Source organism: Cyrtonyx montezumae, unplaced genomic scaffold (genome assembly GCF_038088225.1).
Source record: "Cyrtonyx montezumae isolate F1298 unplaced genomic scaffold, pur_monq_1.0 scaffold_0, whole genome shotgun sequence".
Lineage (NCBI taxonomy): Eukaryota > Metazoa > Chordata > Aves > Galliformes > Odontophoridae > Cyrtonyx > Cyrtonyx montezumae.
Window position 1 is genome coordinate 28,224,180 of NW_027071824.1, and position 20,672 is coordinate 28,244,851.

Below are 20,672 nucleotides of genomic sequence, written 5' to 3' on the forward strand. Positions count from 1 at the left end.
CATTATTGAGGAGCAGTTAGTGCCCTGGCTTACTGACATCACATTTTGCACCAAGGTGTGTAAGTTCCACAGCCCTGGGTGTGTTTTCTCAAAAAAAAAAAAAAAAAAAAAAGTGATCAAATATAAGCTGACAACTATAAAAGACAGGCTCTGAAAACAAGCTGTGCTTTCCAAGAGTCTCTCCAACCTCATACCTTGCTTCTAGCACCATAACCACTGTTGAGCAGTTAAAGAATTGTGAAGACTTGAGGAAGCCTCTCTGATGCATTAACTAGAAAATGATTTTCAAGCCTGGGCACTGATTAAGAGGTCTCTGACTGACTAACTTGACAATATCAGATTTTAACCCAACAAATTCTGGTAACTATCCATCATAGTTGATTTTCATCATTATATTGTAATCTCAGAAGTTGTGTGGGGAGGTGTATTCTTAATGCGTGAGGTTTCACAGGTAAGAAATTTGTTTATAGAAGTTAGCATTACCTAGGCTAGTAGCTTACTATATAAGAAACACAGCACTAAAACTTGTTCTACCCTGAGTGCTTCCAGTGTTTGCTTTCGCCTTGTCGTCGATTGCCAGGGTATTAAGCCAGTGAGCAAACAGTAACTAGTTCACAGCCCTGATTGCAGTGGGTCTTCTGGAGGCACTGCTCAAACAAAACCACTGGGAGCCTCCCTCTTCTCTAGGCAACAAAGTCAGTTTTCAGCAAATGTGGCCAAAGCAGTCAACAGCTGCTCCTTATGAGGCTGGCACAGAGAGCCTTGGCAGCCAGCAGGAGCACACAGGGAAGTACACTATAGGATGATGAGTGGTTGGTTGTTTGTGGAGAATCTCTATTTTTATCGGATTCTCCTGAAAGCAAACTGAAATCTAACTGAAAGCTCTGACAGTTTTACTGGGGAGCCCAAATGTAGAATTAGGAAGTGAACCACAAACACTCAGGCCTGAAGACTTCAAATGAAGCTGCAGAACCAGACTGACAGCCCTGTGAGAGCTCTGTTCTTAGAAGTTATTATTTGAAAAATGTCTTTCTTTTTTTTAAACTCTGTTACCAGAATTAGAGGAGCAGCTGTAGACATGATGCAAATGGATAAACAGGACAGTGAGAATAAATCAGTGATGATCATTACATTTTAAGCAGCACAGCATATAAAATGTTGAGCCATCACTGAAGTGCTGAACTTACCCAGTGCTTAGGGTATGCTGAATCTGGATACAAGCAAGGCTGTTGTGGCTTTATCCCCAGGCAGTAGCAAGACTGAGCACATACTCACCACATACACATATGTACAGGGCACATGTGTGGTCAGCCAGGCGGGCAGACAGTGCACAGCACTTAGGCAAACTGCAGCAGCACAGACAGCCCAACCCTGTTCCTCTCCTCTGTCTGATTACAAACAATGAGCATGCGTGAGGGCACAAAGGATTTTATGAAGTGAGAAAGGTGTCTGCAGAATCTCTTGTCTGTAGATAATGTTGAATGTGAAAAAGATTTCCATGCAGATCTCCTTAGGGAAACCAGGATTTCAGCCACTGTAAATTGCCCGTTGCTGATTTTGGTCACCAAATTGCTCCCAGCAACAAACCTGAAATTCTGAAGTAGGTACGTGTGATTCTTTGTCCCTTGTATTATCTGCTGCTGTGCCTCATAAGAAAAGCAGTCTACAGAGTAAAAGAAGGGCCAGAGTTTAATTGCCTGCAAACACAGAAATCTTCTATAAAAAAGAAGAATTTTATTAACTGGAGAATAGACCCTGAGAGAAAAAAATTCAGTGCATTGGTAATGTGCACTGTTAGAAATGGGACCCTATTCTCCATTACATTAGGATAACACAAGCCCAAGTGTTATGAAAAAGTGCTGGCTTTTGGAAAAAAAACCCAGTAAACTGTGTAAATGCACAATTGCACTGTGCTCTGAACATACTTCTCTGTTCATTTAGTTTGCTAAGAAACCTATGTTAAATCTAAAAGGCAAGAACATCTATATAAGAGCTGAAACTCCTGGGTATCTCGCAATGTAGGACTATAAAAACTAGACTCTTGATGCTTTCACATAATTTACATGGTTTTCAGCCACTGGAGGGAGACCTTGCACTATTCTGAATGAGGAAAAAAAACGCACACAGTTCTGAAGCAGTCAATGATTTTTTTTTAAATGTAACGATGAAAATTCTTTTACACTTAAAATATACACATGGTTCCTAAACTAATTGTAAGGCATTCTCAAGATATTGTCAGTTTCTCACAACAGGCCATGATATTAAATGTGAAATTTCAACATTGTTGAACAGTTGTACTTTGGTTTATCTTACAGTTTACTGAATTCTGATGAAGAGACCAAACAGTTTTCAGATAAACTCAAGACTCCAAACTTGGGTCAGAGATAGTAACACTGATTTGCAGGCAGTTTTTAAGTTGGAGCTTTGCTCTGTTTCTGAACTAGGTGATAGTACAGAGATGTCTTAATTGACTCACAACATGAAATCTTCTCTAACTGGACCTTCTCATCACTGCACCTTGATCCAAATCCACAGCAGGGATATTTTGCCAATAGAGCTATGCAGGCTGTAACAGATGTGAGAGCACTAACGTGGATGTGGCTTACACCAGCAGAACTGACTCCAGTTACCAATAAACCATCCTTCCTTTCCAAGACAGACATCCATGAGCAGCTTAATTTCAAAGCTGGGCCTTCAGCTCTTCATTAAATAAGGATTTTTTAAAAGCTCACTGCAGGTTCCCTTAGTTCAGTATTCTTGTGTATATACTCCCCTACCCAGACAGAATGCCTCTCACAGTGGTTCAGCCACTACCTGGAAAATTGGGAGCATAAAACTCTCTGTAAAGAGATTTCTGTAAATATGAGTTTGGTTCAGTTTATGTGAGCTCATGTAACACTTGATTCTTTTAGCATTTTCCCGTATATTTTTTCAGTGCCTAGTTCTATGGAATATTAAGATATCTGGAAAAAATATATATGTATATGAACATATGCTAATAGCATTATCTGGTATGTTTGCAGCTGTCAGATTCCATATCCTGCACTGTCATGGGCAGTTTTTCTTTATCCTTTCAGTCCACTTGAATACATGGTCTCCTATCCTGAGGCAGGAAAGATATGAACCAGCCCATGTCTAACAAGATTCTTTTATGCTCCAGTTATCTAATGGAGATATTCAGGACTTTATCAGGCTTCATGGAGTATCCAATAGTTTGCCTGTGTCTTGGGTATGTTAGCTTTAGGAAGCTGCAGGAGGAAGATTTGAAGGAACATTCACTTCTGGTAACTGCGTTTCCAAATATTCTTCCGTGGGTAGAAGTCAACAGAGAAAATAGAGTGAAGATTTCCTAATTATCTGTTGCTTTTTGGTTTTTTGTTTGTTTTTGTTTTGGTCTTAATAACAAATACTTATTTTTCTGAGGTGATCAAAGGTAGAGGCAACCATAGCATCCACACAGGATTCTTTAAAGAGCTGTTGGTTTTGTGTCAGTCCAGATTTGTCTCTTTGTTTGCCTTTATTTTCCTCTTTCCTCTTTCTCCTTAATAGATGAATAAAAACTACATAAAACTGCTGTGAATAACTCCATAATGATGCAATACTTGGAAGTAATTTTTACACAAATCTATGTATTTTTACTAAAAGTGAAATACATTAAGAAAAAAACCAACACTTAAATGTCCTTAATTCATGGCATTCTTCACCAAATAACCATTACCCTATCGAAGACCACGTAGTATACAACAGAGCAGCAAACAGAACTTTTTATATTGTCTGACAATGATTTCATTCTATCTATTCTGTGTTTTTGTGAATTCATCCAGATTCACTTAAATCTCCAGAGTATTTTCACACTTAGTGAGTAGTACAAATTGCTCTGACTGCCTGACTCTGAAATGCAGGAAATGAAATTGTACTTCAGTATTCTCCTATAATGCAATCTACTGGGAAGCCAGGGTGAGAGATTTCAGAAAAAAAAAATGTAGAACATGTGGCACTACACACTGTTATTTTCCTCTTTGTGGGACTGCACTGCATGATTAAATCAAATTTGCAAATTGAAAATATAAACAACACTAGTCATCAAAAAAAAAACAAGCTCATCTCCAAAAGGATCTGCTCAATTAATGCAGAGATGGCTGGTATTCTCCAAATTACACAGCTTTACAACCAGAAGACAGCTAAGCAAACTGCTCATTTCAGTCTCCTCAGTAGACTCACAAGTAGATGGTTACCTTTGTTGACACCACTGAAGATCATCTAGTACAGCCCTTCCCGCAGAGTAAACGTGTGCCATGACCTATTATCCACAGAATTATCTAAGTCATACACAGTTTTCACTGCAAAGATATTAAATAGATCCCTTTATAACACATAATGCAGTGTTATTTCTCAAAGATTTTTTTGCATTTGCAGCTAGGGGTACCTTATTTGAAATCATTCTAGACAGTCTACATTAAACCTATGCTTCAAAAGCCACTGACCAAATTTGCAGGCTTTAGCATTCATAAAATGTGTCCTTAATCTCCAAACCATGGAAATTTTATATTGTAATTCATTCTTCTGACAATTCAGTCTAGTGTTATTCTGCTTTGCAAATAAAATAAACAGCAAGTTTTACAGGAACAAAAAATAGCTAATCTTCTGGGGAGCAGTCTACAGCACTTCACACTAACCTTGAAGTCTGTCAACTACTTAGAATAAGATACATCAACAGTGATGTGTTATGTGGCAAATAAATGGAAGATGACAATATCATTAAACATATGAAAGGTGCATCATGATACACAATTGAGTTATGTAATGCAATCAATCCAAAGAAACCCAACCATGGTTTTCAACTAAAAAACTGTACAAATAATGGATCTATCAGTTTGGTTGGGAAAGGATCATGACTGGATCAGTAAGAACTTTCATTACTGAAATCATTTTTAAATGAATAAATCTTGTTTTCTTGACTGTATAAAATCCTAGACACTTTTCAACTCAGGTTAGATAAGGGAGTACTTTTAACCAAATATGGAGAATTTGTATTAAGGAACTAGTTATAAAGGGAACTTGACTGTGTTTAAAGCTGCCTGAGAACTCTTTGCCTGGTGGTCATATCTTTACCACCAGGTTATGTCATTCACACACAAAAGGAGATGTTATTTAATTCCTCTTTGGCCTACAGCTATACTACAAGAAGAGAATTAGAGATATTTGTGCAGTACTCTTTAAGGGTGAAGCATCCTCTATACAGATTTTATTTTTGGGGGGAGTAAGGAGAGGAGTGGGGAGTGGGGCAAGGAAGGAAATCTGTACTTTGCACAGGCTCTCTTCATGAGGATATGAGCTTCTAAATCATAGGTGGGTAGTGGTGAGGATACTCTGGTTGCTCAGCAACAGTTTGAAAAAAGAGATTATGAGACTCTTTCAGTGGTTTTGTGAAATCATTTCCTTTATTTTTATTAGTGTTTGAAAACTAACCAGATAGGTAAAGATATTTGAGATGCTTCATGAGATACACTGTTTTGACATTTCGAAAACTTTATCATTTTCATTGAATCAAAAACTGTTTTTCAAATTCAGTACGAATTCTCAAAGCTTCAGGTACCATCTTCATGGTACTTTTCTCAGCAAGCTCAATAACTTCTCAAGTGTTCCCAATTATAGTCAAAAAAATTTCCTTACGGGGGTTAAAAGTAAAGTTTTGTCTAAATAATAAAATCACTTATATCCATTATGTACGTAATCATTACCAATATCCTACTATCAAAGCAATGTTCATCTCTGGACTGTTTTGTCCCATTTTTCCAATTTTTCTATTCATCATCAAGTTCTCTTTGCATGTAACTGTCATTTTCTTTCCTCTGCCTGTCCTTCCTACTGGCAAGGCCCAAATGGTTTCCGTGTCCTTTGTCCAGTATGACTCTTTTGCATGTCCATTCGCTTATAGTGATTTCTCTTCCAAGGAAATGAATTTATAAATAGAAAAGACAGTGCATGAAATTTGAAAATCATGAAAACTGACACTTTTATGAAAAGCTAATTTATAGGTTAGTTCAGTTTTAAGATATGTGTCAGAAAATAGATTTAGCTTTTGGCTGTCTATACTGAGACATTACACCTTTATTTCACACTGGGCAAAGAGGCCCTATCTACTTCTGAACTCCTTGAATCCAATGATCAGCAGCCTCCTGCTGCCCAACATCTAGCAAATGGGATCTGCCCTTACAGTCATTTCACTCTGAACTGGTCTCACTCTTCTATCTGAGAGTATATTTCACAAAACAAATTTAAGGTAAAATGTGTAAATGAAATGTTTTACGATTCAAAATTCCATTCTGTAGCTTCCTACAAAGTTCAAGTTAAATCTGTAAGGATACGAAACCAGCACTGCACTGGTTGGAGCTCTATTTCTACTTCTTGTGAGCTCTTCCCAACTCTTTCACCCCCTTTTCTCCAGGAAGACCATTCATGGTGATTGAGATTTCTGCTGTCCTTCAAGGATGCCCTCATACAGGGGCTTTTGGCAAGGCCTTTATATTAGCACAATCTGTAACCCGAGCACCATTTTAATTTCATGCACACACCATGTTCTCCTTCCCTTAGTAACACTTCTAGCCACAGCCCATGGTGATCCACCACAGGGGCACCCCAGGCCAGAGCTGCATCCAGTGGGGAGCAGCCCATGGTGGGGCAGGAGATCAAGGGGACCTGCTACCGGTGGGGACCTGTGTGGAGCAGTGTCTGAAGGGTGAGCTTCATGACACGGAGCCATGTTGGAGCAGTGCTTGGAGAGCTGCAGCCTGTGGGAAGCCCACACAGGATCAGTTCAGGGAGGATGGTGCTCTGTAGAAGAGATATCATGTAGATCAGGGGCAGAGAGTGACTGTGAAGGAAAGAAAGATGCTAAGCCTTCAGGTATGAGAGATTTTGCACTGAATAAAAGAATTTTTAAGGTTATATATGTTGCCAGAAACTTAGAGATGAGGTTTTTTATTACATTTTTTATTTGTTGAATTATCACACAGAAGATCGTCAATGCTATATACAGCAAATGCACACATATGCATTTACATAATTTTGAATCATATTCTTGGCTAAGTTACTATTCAGTGATGATAAGAAGACACATCTTTATAACACCAGGTACTGACATTTAAGAACATCACTGTTTACTCTAAACAAGGATGTATTATACCAGCACAAGCAATGCTCATTTCACATCATACCATATCAACACTGTTCCTCAAGCCTTTTTTGGCTCCAGTGCTATAGATCTTGGCCCTTTGAATTGCTCTGGAAGATGTGGTTACTGACCCAAAATCCTCTGTCTCATCAGCCATGAGCATAGAAAAAAAACCAAGACAAACATCCAGCTGCATATTGCATTAATTTACTCCTGCCATAGGAATGGAATATTCTGCGTAACAGTATACCAGTTTGCCCTCATTGCAGAAGAACTGCAGAAAACTGTTAGGAGCTTCAGCACACTGCAGTCACAAAGCAGTGGGGCTCTCATTGTTACCTATATCCAGCTCTTTGATATGCATCAGCTCCTTCTCTTGCCTACCTTGCCATTCCATATACTGTTACAAGGTGGTGAATTTTTCTCAGTGAACAGAAATAGCACTGAAAGTCTACTGGAAAGTCCTGGCTGCTTAAAATTATCAGCATTTATTATAAATATCCCTATATTTAGAGTCAAATGCTCAGTCAAAAATTCTGGTTGAATTAAGTCATACGTACATCCCTTCCTATGGAAACTGTGAGTGGTAGCAAAATGCAAAGAAATAAAAGTTCTACAACCAATCTAGTTAACGACAAAAAAAGCTGGCATTCGACTACTGCATTTCTGTTCAGTTTGGTGGCTCCTAAAAAGTGGAGCTTCAATTTCAGCTAGAGAGATACAACACAAAGAAGCAACACCACAAAGAAATGTTCACAATGTGATCAGCTTCGAAAGACTGCAGAACCAGAATCCAGTGCCAAACAAAGAATATCTCAAATAAAGATCTTCTGTCATTGAAAAAATAACTAATGAGATGTCAGAAAACCTTTCTGCACATATATCAACTATAGAATCATAGAATATCCCAAGTTGGAAGGCATCCACAAGGATCACTGAGTCCAACTCCTGGCTCTGTGCAAGTCTATTCCAAAAAAATGAAACTATACTTCTGAGACCATTGTCTGAACACTTCTTGAACTCTGGCAGGTGAGGTGCCATAAGCACTGCTCTGAGGAGCCTGCTCCAGGGCTCTTTATTTCGCAGTTTTCTTCTTTTTGTTTGCTCCGTTTGTTGTTAGATTTTAATATTTTTTTAAGCACTGTTTTTGATAGGCATATCTTTGTTGGCTTTGAGCAGACTCCACCTTGGTACAAGCTTCTGCAATTCTTGATGAGCAGGTGAAGTGTAGAACCAGGCAAAGACATCTAAGCCCAGCTATTCAAGCTATTCCTGGAGCCTGTTTCTTCATTCCTCCATTAGCTTTCCTTGCAATGCTTTGCTCAAAATGCCATCCATTTAGGTTAGTATTATCCATAGAGTGACCTGTCTACCGCAGAAGAGCAGAGCAGACCTACACTTCAATAAGACTTCCAGGTATAAATACTTAATAGTAACAGCATAAATGTAGGTAGAATGAGCCTGGACATGGCCTGATTCATTTCCTTATTACTTTTGAGATATTTCAGTGATGTAGGACAGACAAGACACAATGTTTTTCTTAGAAACAAGGAGAGTTCCTCTGTAAACTTCACTTTTCTGAGAATTCTAAGGGAGTGCACTTCACAAGAGGATGAATGTTAGAAGAGGTAAATAAGATTTCAGTTTTCCACAGGACAGTGTTATTCTTTTATCTTAATCATTTTCCTGAAAGGAATTGTAAGTCATGGGAGCTCCCTTTGAGGTACAGAGAGGGCCCAGAAGACTGTCTACTACAGATACAGCGAGACTGGTTTGCGTTGCTTGGTGACAGAGTCCTTCAGTAATAATGTCGTTAAAACTGTATTATATAGTAAAAGAAGATGCATTGTCAGTCAGAACTTCACTGGTCTGTCTGGAATGATAAATGTCAGAGTTTGTCCTTGAACTACGTTTATTGTATTTCTTGTACCTCATGCACCAAAGGTCCTTCATTATCTTCACAAAATAACTTCTAAACTTCACTCCAATAAATGCGTAGAGTACAGGGTTCAAGCAACAGTGCAAAAATGCTATGGTCTCAGTGGTATATTTTGCATAGGCCATTACATTGTCAGTGTCACAAGATTTCTCTGTCTTGCCCATATTTGTAACTGCCACAAGAAGAACAGTATTATAGGGTACCTGGCAAACTAGGAAAACAGCTACAATTAATACAATCACGTTGATTGCTTTGTTTCTTTTGGAATTCTGGGTTTGTTGTAAGGACTTGACAATGAACGCATAGCAAATAATCATGAATATGAAAGGTACAAAAAATCCAAATCCCACTTGTAGACACAGCAGCAGTGATTTCAGCACAGTGCTGTCAGATGTTTTGTTAAATCTGTGATCACAAATCTCTTTGGTTTCATTCTTGGAGAATCTATAACTTTCACTGTATAGGAAAGAGGAACTGGAGATGAGAATAGCTGATGCCCACACCGCCAAACAAATCAGTTTGCTGTATGCAAGTGTTCTTGCCCTGAGTTTAAATGACTTTGTTGCCTGTACAATTGCGATGTATCGGTCCACGCTGATAAAGGCCAAAAGCAGCATGCCACAGCTGAAGTTGATTGTATAGATACCTCTGGCCATTTTGCAAATGAAATTACCAAAAATCCATTTGTCAGCAGCATAATTCACTGCCCACAGTGGGAGAGTCAGCACAAACAGTATGTCCGCTATAGCCATGTTGAAGAGGTACACATCTGTCATGGATTTGGCTCGTTCATATAATGCAAAGGTCATCACTACAAAGATGTTACCAACCAGGCCAATGACACAAATCAGCGAGTATGCAACTGGCAGAAACACTTTTGTGAAGCTCCTGACTTCCATTTTGGAACAGAGTGTTATAATTTGAGAAGCGTAGTCTGCATCAAATGGATAGTCCGTGGTATAGGAATCTGTCTGTAAAAAAAAATGAACAAATAAAGGTCAACAGTCAACTCATAGGTGTTATTCCCTTCTATATATGGTTTTTCATTTAAGTACTTACAGTATTCATTTTGTTAGTGCACTTCTGAGAAGGAAATGAATGTGGAAAGCAGTTTCAAAATGCTCTCTGAAGATTTCTGGAAAGAAAGAAAAGAAGTTGGATTGGGAAAACAACACAAGAAATGTGAAGAAGCAGAAAAACTTTTGGAAATGGAATGAGTTCCAAAAAGAACCAGCTCACATCAGCTGTACCAACAGGACACAGTATATCAACAAAACACATCTCTGCAGTACAGCATACAGTCATGGAAGGTGGGTGGTTTGTATCAATATCATTAAGAACACCATTGTATATCCTCAGAGCTTCTGAGCATTGGATGAGAGCACATGTCCTTTAGTTCACACTGACTTCCCTCCTCAAGAATTTCGAATAAATTAAATTTCACTTTCAAAAATGCAGTATGACAGTTTATATCAGTGTACTGAGGTAGATATGGAAGAGTAAGCAGCAGAATTTAGCATCTTGCTATACTCCATAGCATTATGCACCATTTTAACCTCTTTTTCTGTATGTGTGATGTAGATATATTGTTAACACCCTTTCACTGAGAAGAAACTCAAGCATAGCATCTTCACAGTAAGTACTGACCCAAGGTGTTCACTTTGACATGCCTGTTCCTTCCCCCAGCATCACTTTTCATTGTGCTTGTCATTGTGCACGATTTCAGTTATATAAAGAACCAAATACATTGACTGTGATTGCAGCAAGGCTCTGACTTCTGCAAATCAGACCACAAGGTCTCAAGTTTTGACTTTAGATGGATAAAATGGGGAACATGGCATTGGTGGGAAAAGGCTATTGGTGGCCACAAGCACAAAGCTCCCCCAGGCAGGAGATTTAGATCCTCAGCACTCCCCTAAATGAGATCTGTCTTCTTTTCTTGTTTGCAAGGGGAATGAATGTTGATTCCATTCAGAGTTTCTCTATGTTTTGTTAGTTGTGCTGCTAATTGGGAAGAGCACGAGGGTCAGTGTTAAGTCCAGATTAACAAATACTTATTGTTTAGGAATTACAATTACAATAAAAATTAGGATTCCAATTTTGAAAAAAGGGAAAGACAGATAATCTGTGAAAGTGGAGCAGACAGAGCCCAGATATGACAAGGAAGCTGGGAGATTGAAAGGACAAGACACTCTTCACTCTCCAAAGGCATAACAAGGATCTGTTTCCACATGACTCAAGTAAGGAGTCTAGTTCATGTTGGAGGTCTTCAGATGGGTAAAAGAACATCTGAAGCATGTTGTTTAAGCATCACAGCTTCTCTGGCTTTCCTGCCCTTTAAGGAAATCTTTAACCACCACTCCAGCTTCCTCTGTGAGCTTTTCAGAACTGATTTTTAGAAGGTGCAGGGGTGCTGAAGCAAGTTTTAACTTGAAATGTCTCTCAGAAGTGCAGAGGTATATAAAGCAAGCTATAAAGTCACACAGTACAACTAGGACTGTGGGCCCTGGTCTGTCTTCACTGAGCTACCCTAGTCTGAAGCTGTTCTTTCCCCCTTCTCAGCCCCAGCTAGCCACACACCTATTCATGGGGCCTCCGTTACCCTTTGCACTGCCTGTACTGAAGGGTTACCTGTCTAGCTTATTATTGTAGAAACTACTATTTTACTGTTGAATAGATAAATCAATCAATAAATAGGAAGACATACCTTCATTGGATATAAAAGCAGTATTTGAGGATAAAGTGTAGAGGGAATAAAAAAAGTGTGAAGGCATTTAGAAGGACGGGGGTACAAGTGTTTCCTGAAGTCTGTAAGCACAGAAGGCCACATGCTCTCTCCTTAAGGATAGAAATTCATAAGGACACCACCAGCCACACGCTTCTGCACAGAAGGACCAGCAAAAGCCTCCTGAGGCCAGCTGGTACAAGAGGGTAGACAAAGACTCAAACTGAAACCAGAATAGCAGAGATCAGATTCAGAACCTGATTTAAATCTCTTGAGTTTATTTCCTTTTGAGAATTTGAAACAGAATTCACCAAAGCTGTTACAAAGGTGCACTGCCTGCAAAGAAAGCTGAGTCAGAACTAGGAACTTCCCGATTTAAATCTCTCCAATAGTCTTTCAATAGGCAGCTTTACTTTGCACTAATATATTAGGGAATTGCCAAAAATAAATTTCCATATATATATGGGAGTGAGCATGGTTGGGTGTGCTCTAATACTGTTTTTCTATTACATACAGGCACATCTATGCACAAACACACAAACAGACTTCTGAATGTTACATGAATGTTACATAAGCCTTCTATTTTCCCCTCTATCTGTACTAGCATTGCCTTTAGCTATAAAAGCTATATGTGAGTACTCAAAAGTAAGACTAAACTACAGTCTAAAGTACAAATAGGTTATCTGGAATTACAAGACAGTGGCTGAAGAAAGACCTCAGGAAAAAGATGTATTTTTGTAGGGAAAATAATTCTCAGCAATTGGAGGAAATCAGAAAGTATTAATCAAGCATTACCTACCATTACAAGCACCTTCCTGCTACTTGATGTCTTTTAATGTATTCCTCATGCATACATATGTTTTATATTATCTATTTTAGTACTTACCAGATTTGAAAATGGTCTGTGGATCAGATGTTACTGTACAACTCCATTACAGTTTTCTTGTGGCTGGCTCAAGCACATTTACAATCAGCCTCAATAGAAGTATGCTTCAATTTAAAAAACAAGGAATAACAGCAGTAGTCAAAGGTACAGAGTTAAATTGAAATTATTACCACTTCCTCCTGACAAGCAATAAACTGTTTTTTTTTTTGGGTTTTTTTTTTTTTTACGTAAAGGAAATTATTTAACCTTATCTATGCTGGAGACGTGCAAGGCATAGGGAAGTCACTGAATAATTGAGTGAGACTACCTATATAATAATTCTGTTTTCAAAAAACTGAGCTAGCATTAGAATCATTACAAATAAAATGTTTAGATGATCTTTAAAGGTCCCTTCCAATCCAAATTATTCTGTGACTCTTTGATCTGTTTTCACCTGTTGTTAAAGTTAACTGAAATCTGGAAAGAAAAGACTTCATTTTTGATTCATTAATTTTTAAAATATACGTACATGTATTTCCAGGCTTTAGCTCTTGATGGCAATTTAGATTAGTAGGGAATTTGCATTAGAAGAGTTAAAAAAGTATATTCTTTCTTCTTATTTTAGAAATTGTTTTTGTGAACGTTCAGTTGAGCCTTGTTACCTCATTAGAGGCACCAGATAGAATTAATACAAGCAGCCTTTTAAGCTATGCTTAAATTAATAGGGCCTAAATACAGGATGATAGATGTCTTGCTCCTAATTTCTTTCAAAACAGTGCATACCACAATGCAATTAGATCCCTTGCAGCTTAAGTATGCTACTGCATTCCGCAAACCATAACCAGGAAAGGAAATGAAGATGTGACTGGGTGGATTTAGAAATAAGTTACCATCATTCATGATTAATTAAGCAGGTGTAGTGCTTTTTCTTGAATGTATGTTTTCGTTGAATCCAAGCCCTTGGGTTCCACTATAATAAAATCCCACCATATTTGCATGAATCACTAGCATAACACATTGATACTTAAAAACCCTGAAATGGAGATATCACTTTTCCTACATATTAATGTGCATGATGACATGCCCGTGGATGTTTTGATCATTTCTGCTGAAAAATGTATCTTTGCCGCTTTGTGCAAATTGAGCAAAAAAATGTGAAATCAATCTGGACTGTGACACAACTAACTTCAGTGGACTCAATATATAATTAATGTGTACTTCTTATTGCTGTTAGGAACAAAGTGCCGTCTGTCATCTCAGATCTGGGGAAGGTTAAGATTAAATCTTAATTCATTAATCTAAAGTAAAGAGCTCTTGAAATATGATTCAGGAAAGTTCAACACTTGGAAGAGATGTATGAGTTTCAGTGCAGAGAAGATGATTTAAAGACAGAAGAGAAATGCTTGTAGCAGACTATTAAGATCATCTCCATTACGGACTTCCATTGATAAGTCAATGTAACAGCTGCAGTTAGGGCACTGAGTTGCAGCAGTGGTCAAAAGACTTGTTAATCTGTGGTGACTGGATGGGCTGGAGCCAGACTACCACAGTTGATTCTGTTGCTCACTGGATACCTGTGACTTCTTTTAGAGATCTCTGATTCTTCTTTTAGAGATCTCTCATTCTTGTCTAGTTGCCTATGACTTTCAATCTCTTTTCAAACGCATTGATATTAAATTATAATGCCCTAAGCAGCCAAGAGGCTGTTCTACTTGACTTCTACATCCACAGAACTCACCATAAAAGAGATTTTTTTTATTAAGAATGATGAGAAAAGCAAGAAGTGACAAAGCAGAAGTTATGGTAATGCTTCTGTAAAAATCTGTTGGGCTCCCACCACGTAACTACAACACAGTTCTGCTCATTCCTGCCCAGGACGCGAATCGTAAGGCAAGGCTGCTGCTCTACAGTCACCAGGTGTATGGGACAACTAGCTGAAGAAAGATGGAGAAGGCAGTCTGGAAAAGAATTCTTAGACATGACAGAGTTCTATGAAACCACGAGTTTTGGGATGCTTTGAATGCAAAATGATTTACTGGATCACAGAAAAGAAAAAGAAAAACAAAACAAAACAAAACAAAAAACCATGGAGAGAGCTGCCTGTGAAGCTAGCAGGTGTTGTTAGGTAAAATACAATGTCATCACACACTGAGAGATTTTTTGCTTCCAGATGTTATAGAGGAAAAATACACACAAGAGCTCAAAGAGCAATTAGGCAAATGCCCATCTAGGTCTGCAGAGGTTATTATTCCTAACAGCTTGTGTGAAGCCCCCAGCTCAGTGGCATGGCTAGGAACAGATTCTTGAAAGCTGCAAGGATATCTCAGGACAAGTGCCATGAGGCAGACACTCTCTGCCCCAGGTGCTTGCATCTAGCCATCTTCAGAAGTAAGACATGGCCCTGAGTGGATCTTTGGTCTGTTCCTGTATTCTTATCAGCCGCCATGCTTGGCTACATGTCCCAGCTTGCTCTGGAGCTACCCATGTTCAGCAACTCATGGCAGTTGCAGAAGGACACCTATGTTTTATATTTGAGCCTACAACGCTCAGCAAGTAGAGTTGAGCTGTGGGTCAGTGCTAAAGGATGGAGGCAGAGGTGTGAGCAGAGGATGTGTGAGCAGTGATGCAGTGAAAGGTGCGTACCAATTGCATTGGCAAGCTGCCCAGACCCTGCAACTCTTTCGAGACATCCTTAATCACAATAACAAATCAACTTGATTTGCATTTCATATGAGGTTCCTAAGGTATTTTCTGTCTTTTCTTGGAAAGAAAAATGTGAGTTTCATTTTTAATTCTCCTTTCCATCAAGTGCTGTGAGAAATAGTACATTTCCTTTTGATAAGCTGAAGTGCTTATATTTCTGCAGTAACAAAGCTATATGTGACAGCCTAGACCTTGCATACAGATAACTCATTTTCTGTCTAAATACTGTTTGAAGTGAACTGCTGATTCCTGCTCACTGTTTGACATTTTGAAATGTGGCTCCCAGTACGTTTAAAAGTGTCACATTCAGAGTAGGAGCACATTCTGTGTTGCTAAAGGGCTTTGCAGGCAGCCCGTTCCTCTGTGGGACTTTAAGTGCTTCTTTCTCTTATCTCTGTGACTGATGAGATGGATCTGAGACTCACAACACAAACTTCTTTGTGCAAAGACAAATCTAGCCAAAGGCAGCCATGTAAGAAGCAAATAACAAGCAATGGAAGTAGAAGTTCTATCTACACGACAAAATTGGATGTGACTTCATATCACCAACCAAGTCCATGATGACTGTAGTCTCTATTCAAAGAAGCACATCTACTAGTAATAGCTTCCAGCATTTCTTTCAGACAACAGCCTGCATTTGGAATACTGACAGTGTACCTTGGGAAGCAACTGAATACTATCAGGTATATTTCACAGAATGAGACTCAGTGTAACGAGATGGCTTGTTTCATTAAAAGATAAATTTTAGATTATTCAGTACAAAAACTGTCTCAATTTTTTCCAGTTCCAATTGCTTTTTAATTTCAGTGTATCTCATGCTTTTTGTCTGCAATACATTGAAAATCTAGCAAGAATAACAGTCTTTCAGAAAGTGAAGAATTAAATCCATTTAGGTTAATGCCAAAATTGCTACAAGACAGCTAGCGCCACTCACCTCCTTAGCGCATTTTCTTTTGACCCAGTTACAAAGCTCAGACAGCCTTTCTTGCAGACACCTTGTGCTTCGCCTTCACACTGTGGCAAATGGAAAGGGTTTTTTCTTTTTGAGACATCTATTTGAAAATCTGCCTGGTATGCAAATGAGGCCTTCACATCATCTAGTTGGCTTTTGCTTGTATGTTAGAGCTCTGAAAGGAAATTTACTCTTGTTTAGCTAATACGGTTACTGGGGTTTCTCAAAACTCACCACATGTTAGTTTTCTGCCACCGCTAATTAAGGAAGGAAAATATTGAAATATAAGGAAAACATTGCATGAGTTATTCCAGAATCCATGTGTTACTTCTGGAATGACTCAGGATGCTTTTTTTTAATTCTAGAAGAGAAGCATCACACCCCATTCATTCCTGCTTTCATGTTCGTTCAGTTAAACTTAGATCAATTTAGTCTGATTCAAAAACCTAGCCACCAGCTTAAGTTCTGGTCTCTCAAACATTGTCAGACCACAAAATGTAAATTGTATTTTTACATTCAGGTTGCTTATATTACCTGTTTTTGTTGGTTTGTTTGTTTTTTTTGAAGTTATCATTACATGTTGTCAACATGTTATCTCGTTATTTTCTTTAAAATTTCCTCTATCTGTTCACTTGTGGATATTTGCTTCCTCTGACATTTTTCTGTATTAGGTACTTCTATATTTAGCTTTTTGTGTTGTTTTCTCTATTTCTCCCTCTTTTGTTATCTGGCTTTTTTATTCTTCTCTTATTTCCATCTCATTTCCATCCATCATTTCTCTCCAGCATTACACCTTGTAGTACCACTCACCTCCTTCCCTCCTCATCTTTTTTCTTGATATTTTTGGCTTCAGTCCCACCTGATTCCATCCACCTATTCATGTCTTCTTGTATACTATGAGTTGCCAAGGTCCAACCTAATATCCCAGTACAGGCATCCATCAAGGTTTTACTTACTTGGGCATCTGTCAAACCAAACCAGACAGAGAAGATAGAGTCTTGCTGATGCCTTCTGCAAGGTTTAGTCAAATGACTGAATATGAGATTAAATGGGTAACAATGGGTACAGAGCACCTGGGAAGTTAAGGGGCTACACAGCATATACCTATATCTCACCCCTAGCCCAATGTGTATGTGACTGTATCTGTAAAACCTCATAGTCTATCTGTTTTCTTCTATCAGCATACGTGCTATTTAACTTGAAACCAGAGATTAAAAAGTAAATAAATAAAAAGATGGGAAACAGTTTGTGGTTCATGTGAAAATGGTAAAGAAACAGAGGTGATTTCTTATGTTGACTGTTATTTTCTGAAGGAGGAGCACAGTCATACTCAGAGCACTCCTCTGCTTCACAGCAGCCTTGCTTCTTACTACAGCAGACCTCCTAGCTGAGCCAGGCTAGAAAGAAGAACAAGGAGCTGTAAGCATGTTCTCCTGCTGATAAGCACTGGATTCAGAAAAGCTTGTTAAAGCAATGTATTTTCTGAAGATTGCGTTGATGGAAATCAAAGTTTTAAGCAAACAAATTTTAAAAAGTGTGGGGTTTTTCTGATGGAAGTCTGGGTATATAATATGCCAGTTTAGAAAACAAAACAAAACAAAACAAAACAAAACACAACACAACATACTAAAAAAAAAACAGAGAGAAATATCATACAGGTGACTTAATCTGTTGTTGGTCATTCTTTTATTTTCTTCTGTCTGCTGAGGTTGCTAGTCAGATTACGTTTCCTCTTAGAGCAGAGAAAGTAGGCAATGAGTAATGTCATTCCATAGCCTAAGGTCTTGTGAAAGCCTAGACTGGAAAAGGATTGGGGATCGTAAGGTCTTATGGAGGTAAGGAAGCTATTCAGTGGTGAAAGGAATGATACAGTCTTTCCACCAGTAAGGGACAACTGACTGAAAATGCCAGGAGCTCATAATCTGAATTACCTACCTTCTCTGCCCATGAGAAAGTATTGCATTGACTGGAAATTAAGTGGAAAATTCCAAATGACTGGAAAATCCCAATGAAGAGAGTAGCACCAGTCCCAACCCCTTACTCTCCACCACCTCTGCAATGCTTTGCATACAGCTGTGCATCACCCAGAGGTTTTCTCAGCTGTTTTAATTGCAAATGTCTTTCCTGAGGTCATGGAGGGGGCAGCTGGCTACATACATGTCTCCCTGCTGGAGATATACATATTAGAGGCAGCTATTACAACATTCTTCAACCCATGAACCTAACAACATTTACAAAATGTGTCATTATGACACCAATCTTATGACAGCATTAAGACTGAATGCCTTAAAAGCAGATCCTTCTTAAAATGGATCTGACTTATTTTGAGTGAAATGTATTGCTACAAAGAAGACAAAATATTGTAAAATATTCCCAAATAACTGCTGCCCTTAGAAGTAAATGGTGCCCTAAAAATGTTCTGCTGAATGTATGACAAATTTACATTAAACTGTGGAGAACACGTGAGTTTCCATATCAGAAATGCTGCAAGCACCATGCAAAGAGAGAAGTAGAGTTAAATTGCAGTCGTTGACATAATTTCTATGTTTTTGCTGCTGTAGATAGACGATACCCTTTGCGGTAATGTTTTTTTGCTTGCTCGCTCACTCACGCGCTCTCTGTTTCAGGTCTCATTGAAATGACTACCGAAGTAGTTTCTCAAAGCATGTCATCACACTATACTCCCAAGCAATGACATTTCAACCTGAATATGTTGAATTCATTGACCTGATTTCTTTTTAGAGTATGTTCTTTGTATGACTGTATTTACAGGAGACCCACACCATGGAATGCCCCAGTCACCTCTGTTTCCACAGCCATAGCCTTCACGGCCTTAGTAAGCGCTAAAAGCTAGAGATTAAAAGGTGCTCACGTACCTAATTATGCAATTAGTTTCTCTCTCTGTAAGGAGGAAAATCTCCTCCCAGATCTTCCACACAGCAGGCACTGCTGTTCCTAATCAGCTGCTACTGAGATACTTCTGAGGGCGGGAGGTTGATAAGGAAACTTCTCAGTCTGCAGTAAGTCCGAGAATTTTTAACTGGTCTCTGAGAATATCTGCTTTCTCCAGTGTGTAAGTGTATCAGATGCAGAATGGCCTTAAACCATTCATTTGTCTTGCTCTGAAATAGACTGCTTATGATGTGCAGACACCTTTCTCAATATCTTTATAGAAGTGTGTGCATAGCGCAGACATGTTTTTATGCATGGAAGGGAAAAGACAAGGGTGTCTATGTGAACAAGATTGAGACAGGTGGCAACTGGTAGCTCCCACTATCATTGAGAATTGGGAAAGTGTGCCAATATTAACCACTTCCTGCTTCACTGCAACTTCCTCCCATAGTGCTAACCAGTGTTGGAAGACATCAACATTTTTACATCTCCAGAGGTCTCTCACTACCCTGAGGCTTTAGGGCTATTCCAGGAATCACCACCTAGACACTAGGCAGGATGCCCTCGCGTTGATCTGCAGCTGTTCCCTGTGGCCGGTCCCTGTGGCCTCATGAAATGTCCTGGCTGTCTGCTTCCTCATAGAAAGAGGGACAAGGAGGAAATGATTTTAACGCTGGCCTGGTTCTGGAGGGACAATGGCTTCTTCCAGTCAGGGCACAGCATGGAGTGTGTGCCCAATGCACCTGTGGTTGGCACATGGAGAGCAGAGGAGACTGTGCTTTAGGAGTCCCCTTCTCCTCATCCAACAGAGAGAAGCTGCTATTTTTGCTGCCATTTTCCCCAGTAGTTTTATGTGATAACCATCACATCTCAGCTGTGCCAGAGAGAGTGGCCTGCTACCTTCTGAGCTGAGCTCAGCCAGAAGGTACCTGGATGTCCTGAAGTGATAAAAAAAGCTTAATCCAAACAAGTATGATGAAAGAGCACGAACTGTAGTGCCCTAGTTAATGGTGTTATTGAAGAGTAACTGAAAGAAGCAACACCATAACTACCAGACCTGCGTCCTGTGTCACTCAGATGCTGTTGTCTGATAATGAACTACACCTCAGACTTCAGAAGTTCCCCTGACTTTACAGAAGTGGAACCGAAGGCAGGGTTAGTTACTCAAAAAACAATTTCTGGTTATGTTATGGTACTGCAATAGTAATTTTTCTCCTTGCTGTTACCTCATCAGCTGTAATGTTTCATTACTCAGGTAAAAACTTCACAGGGCAGGGCAGTACTATGTGACGGCGCATCTGCTGAGTGAATGGGGGCCATGCCAAGAGCTGAAGAGAAGCCTACAGGCATGTGAAGTAGATTCAGCCTCATTTAAGCACATGAGGAGCTGAGTTCAGTTGATACAAAAGATCAAAGGATTTC

General features: G+C 39.1%; 1 protein-coding gene across 2 annotated transcripts; it reads right to left on the reverse strand.

The window, feature by feature from the left end:
- Positions 1–8,422: 8,422 nt before the first annotated feature.
- CCR6 (C-C motif chemokine receptor 6) lies at positions 8,423–12,769 on the reverse strand. 2 transcript variants are annotated; one of them, XM_065736530.1, is made up of 3 exons: positions 12,725–12,769; positions 10,173–10,248; positions 8,423–10,084 (listed from the first exon to the last, which is right to left on the reverse strand). In XM_065736530.1, exons 2-3 carry the CDS (start codon positions 10,179–10,181, stop codon positions 8,999–9,001), a joined length of 1,095 nt encoding a protein of 364 aa, XP_065592602.1. In that variant the 5' UTR covers positions 10,182–10,248; positions 12,725–12,769; the 3' UTR covers positions 8,423–8,998. The 2 variants fall into 2 exon arrangements, with proteins under 2 accessions (XP_065592602.1, XP_065592594.1); XM_065736522.1 differs by lacking the exon at positions 12,725–12,769 and having other exon boundaries at positions 10,173–10,351.
- Positions 12,770–20,672: the final 7,903 nt, after the last annotated feature.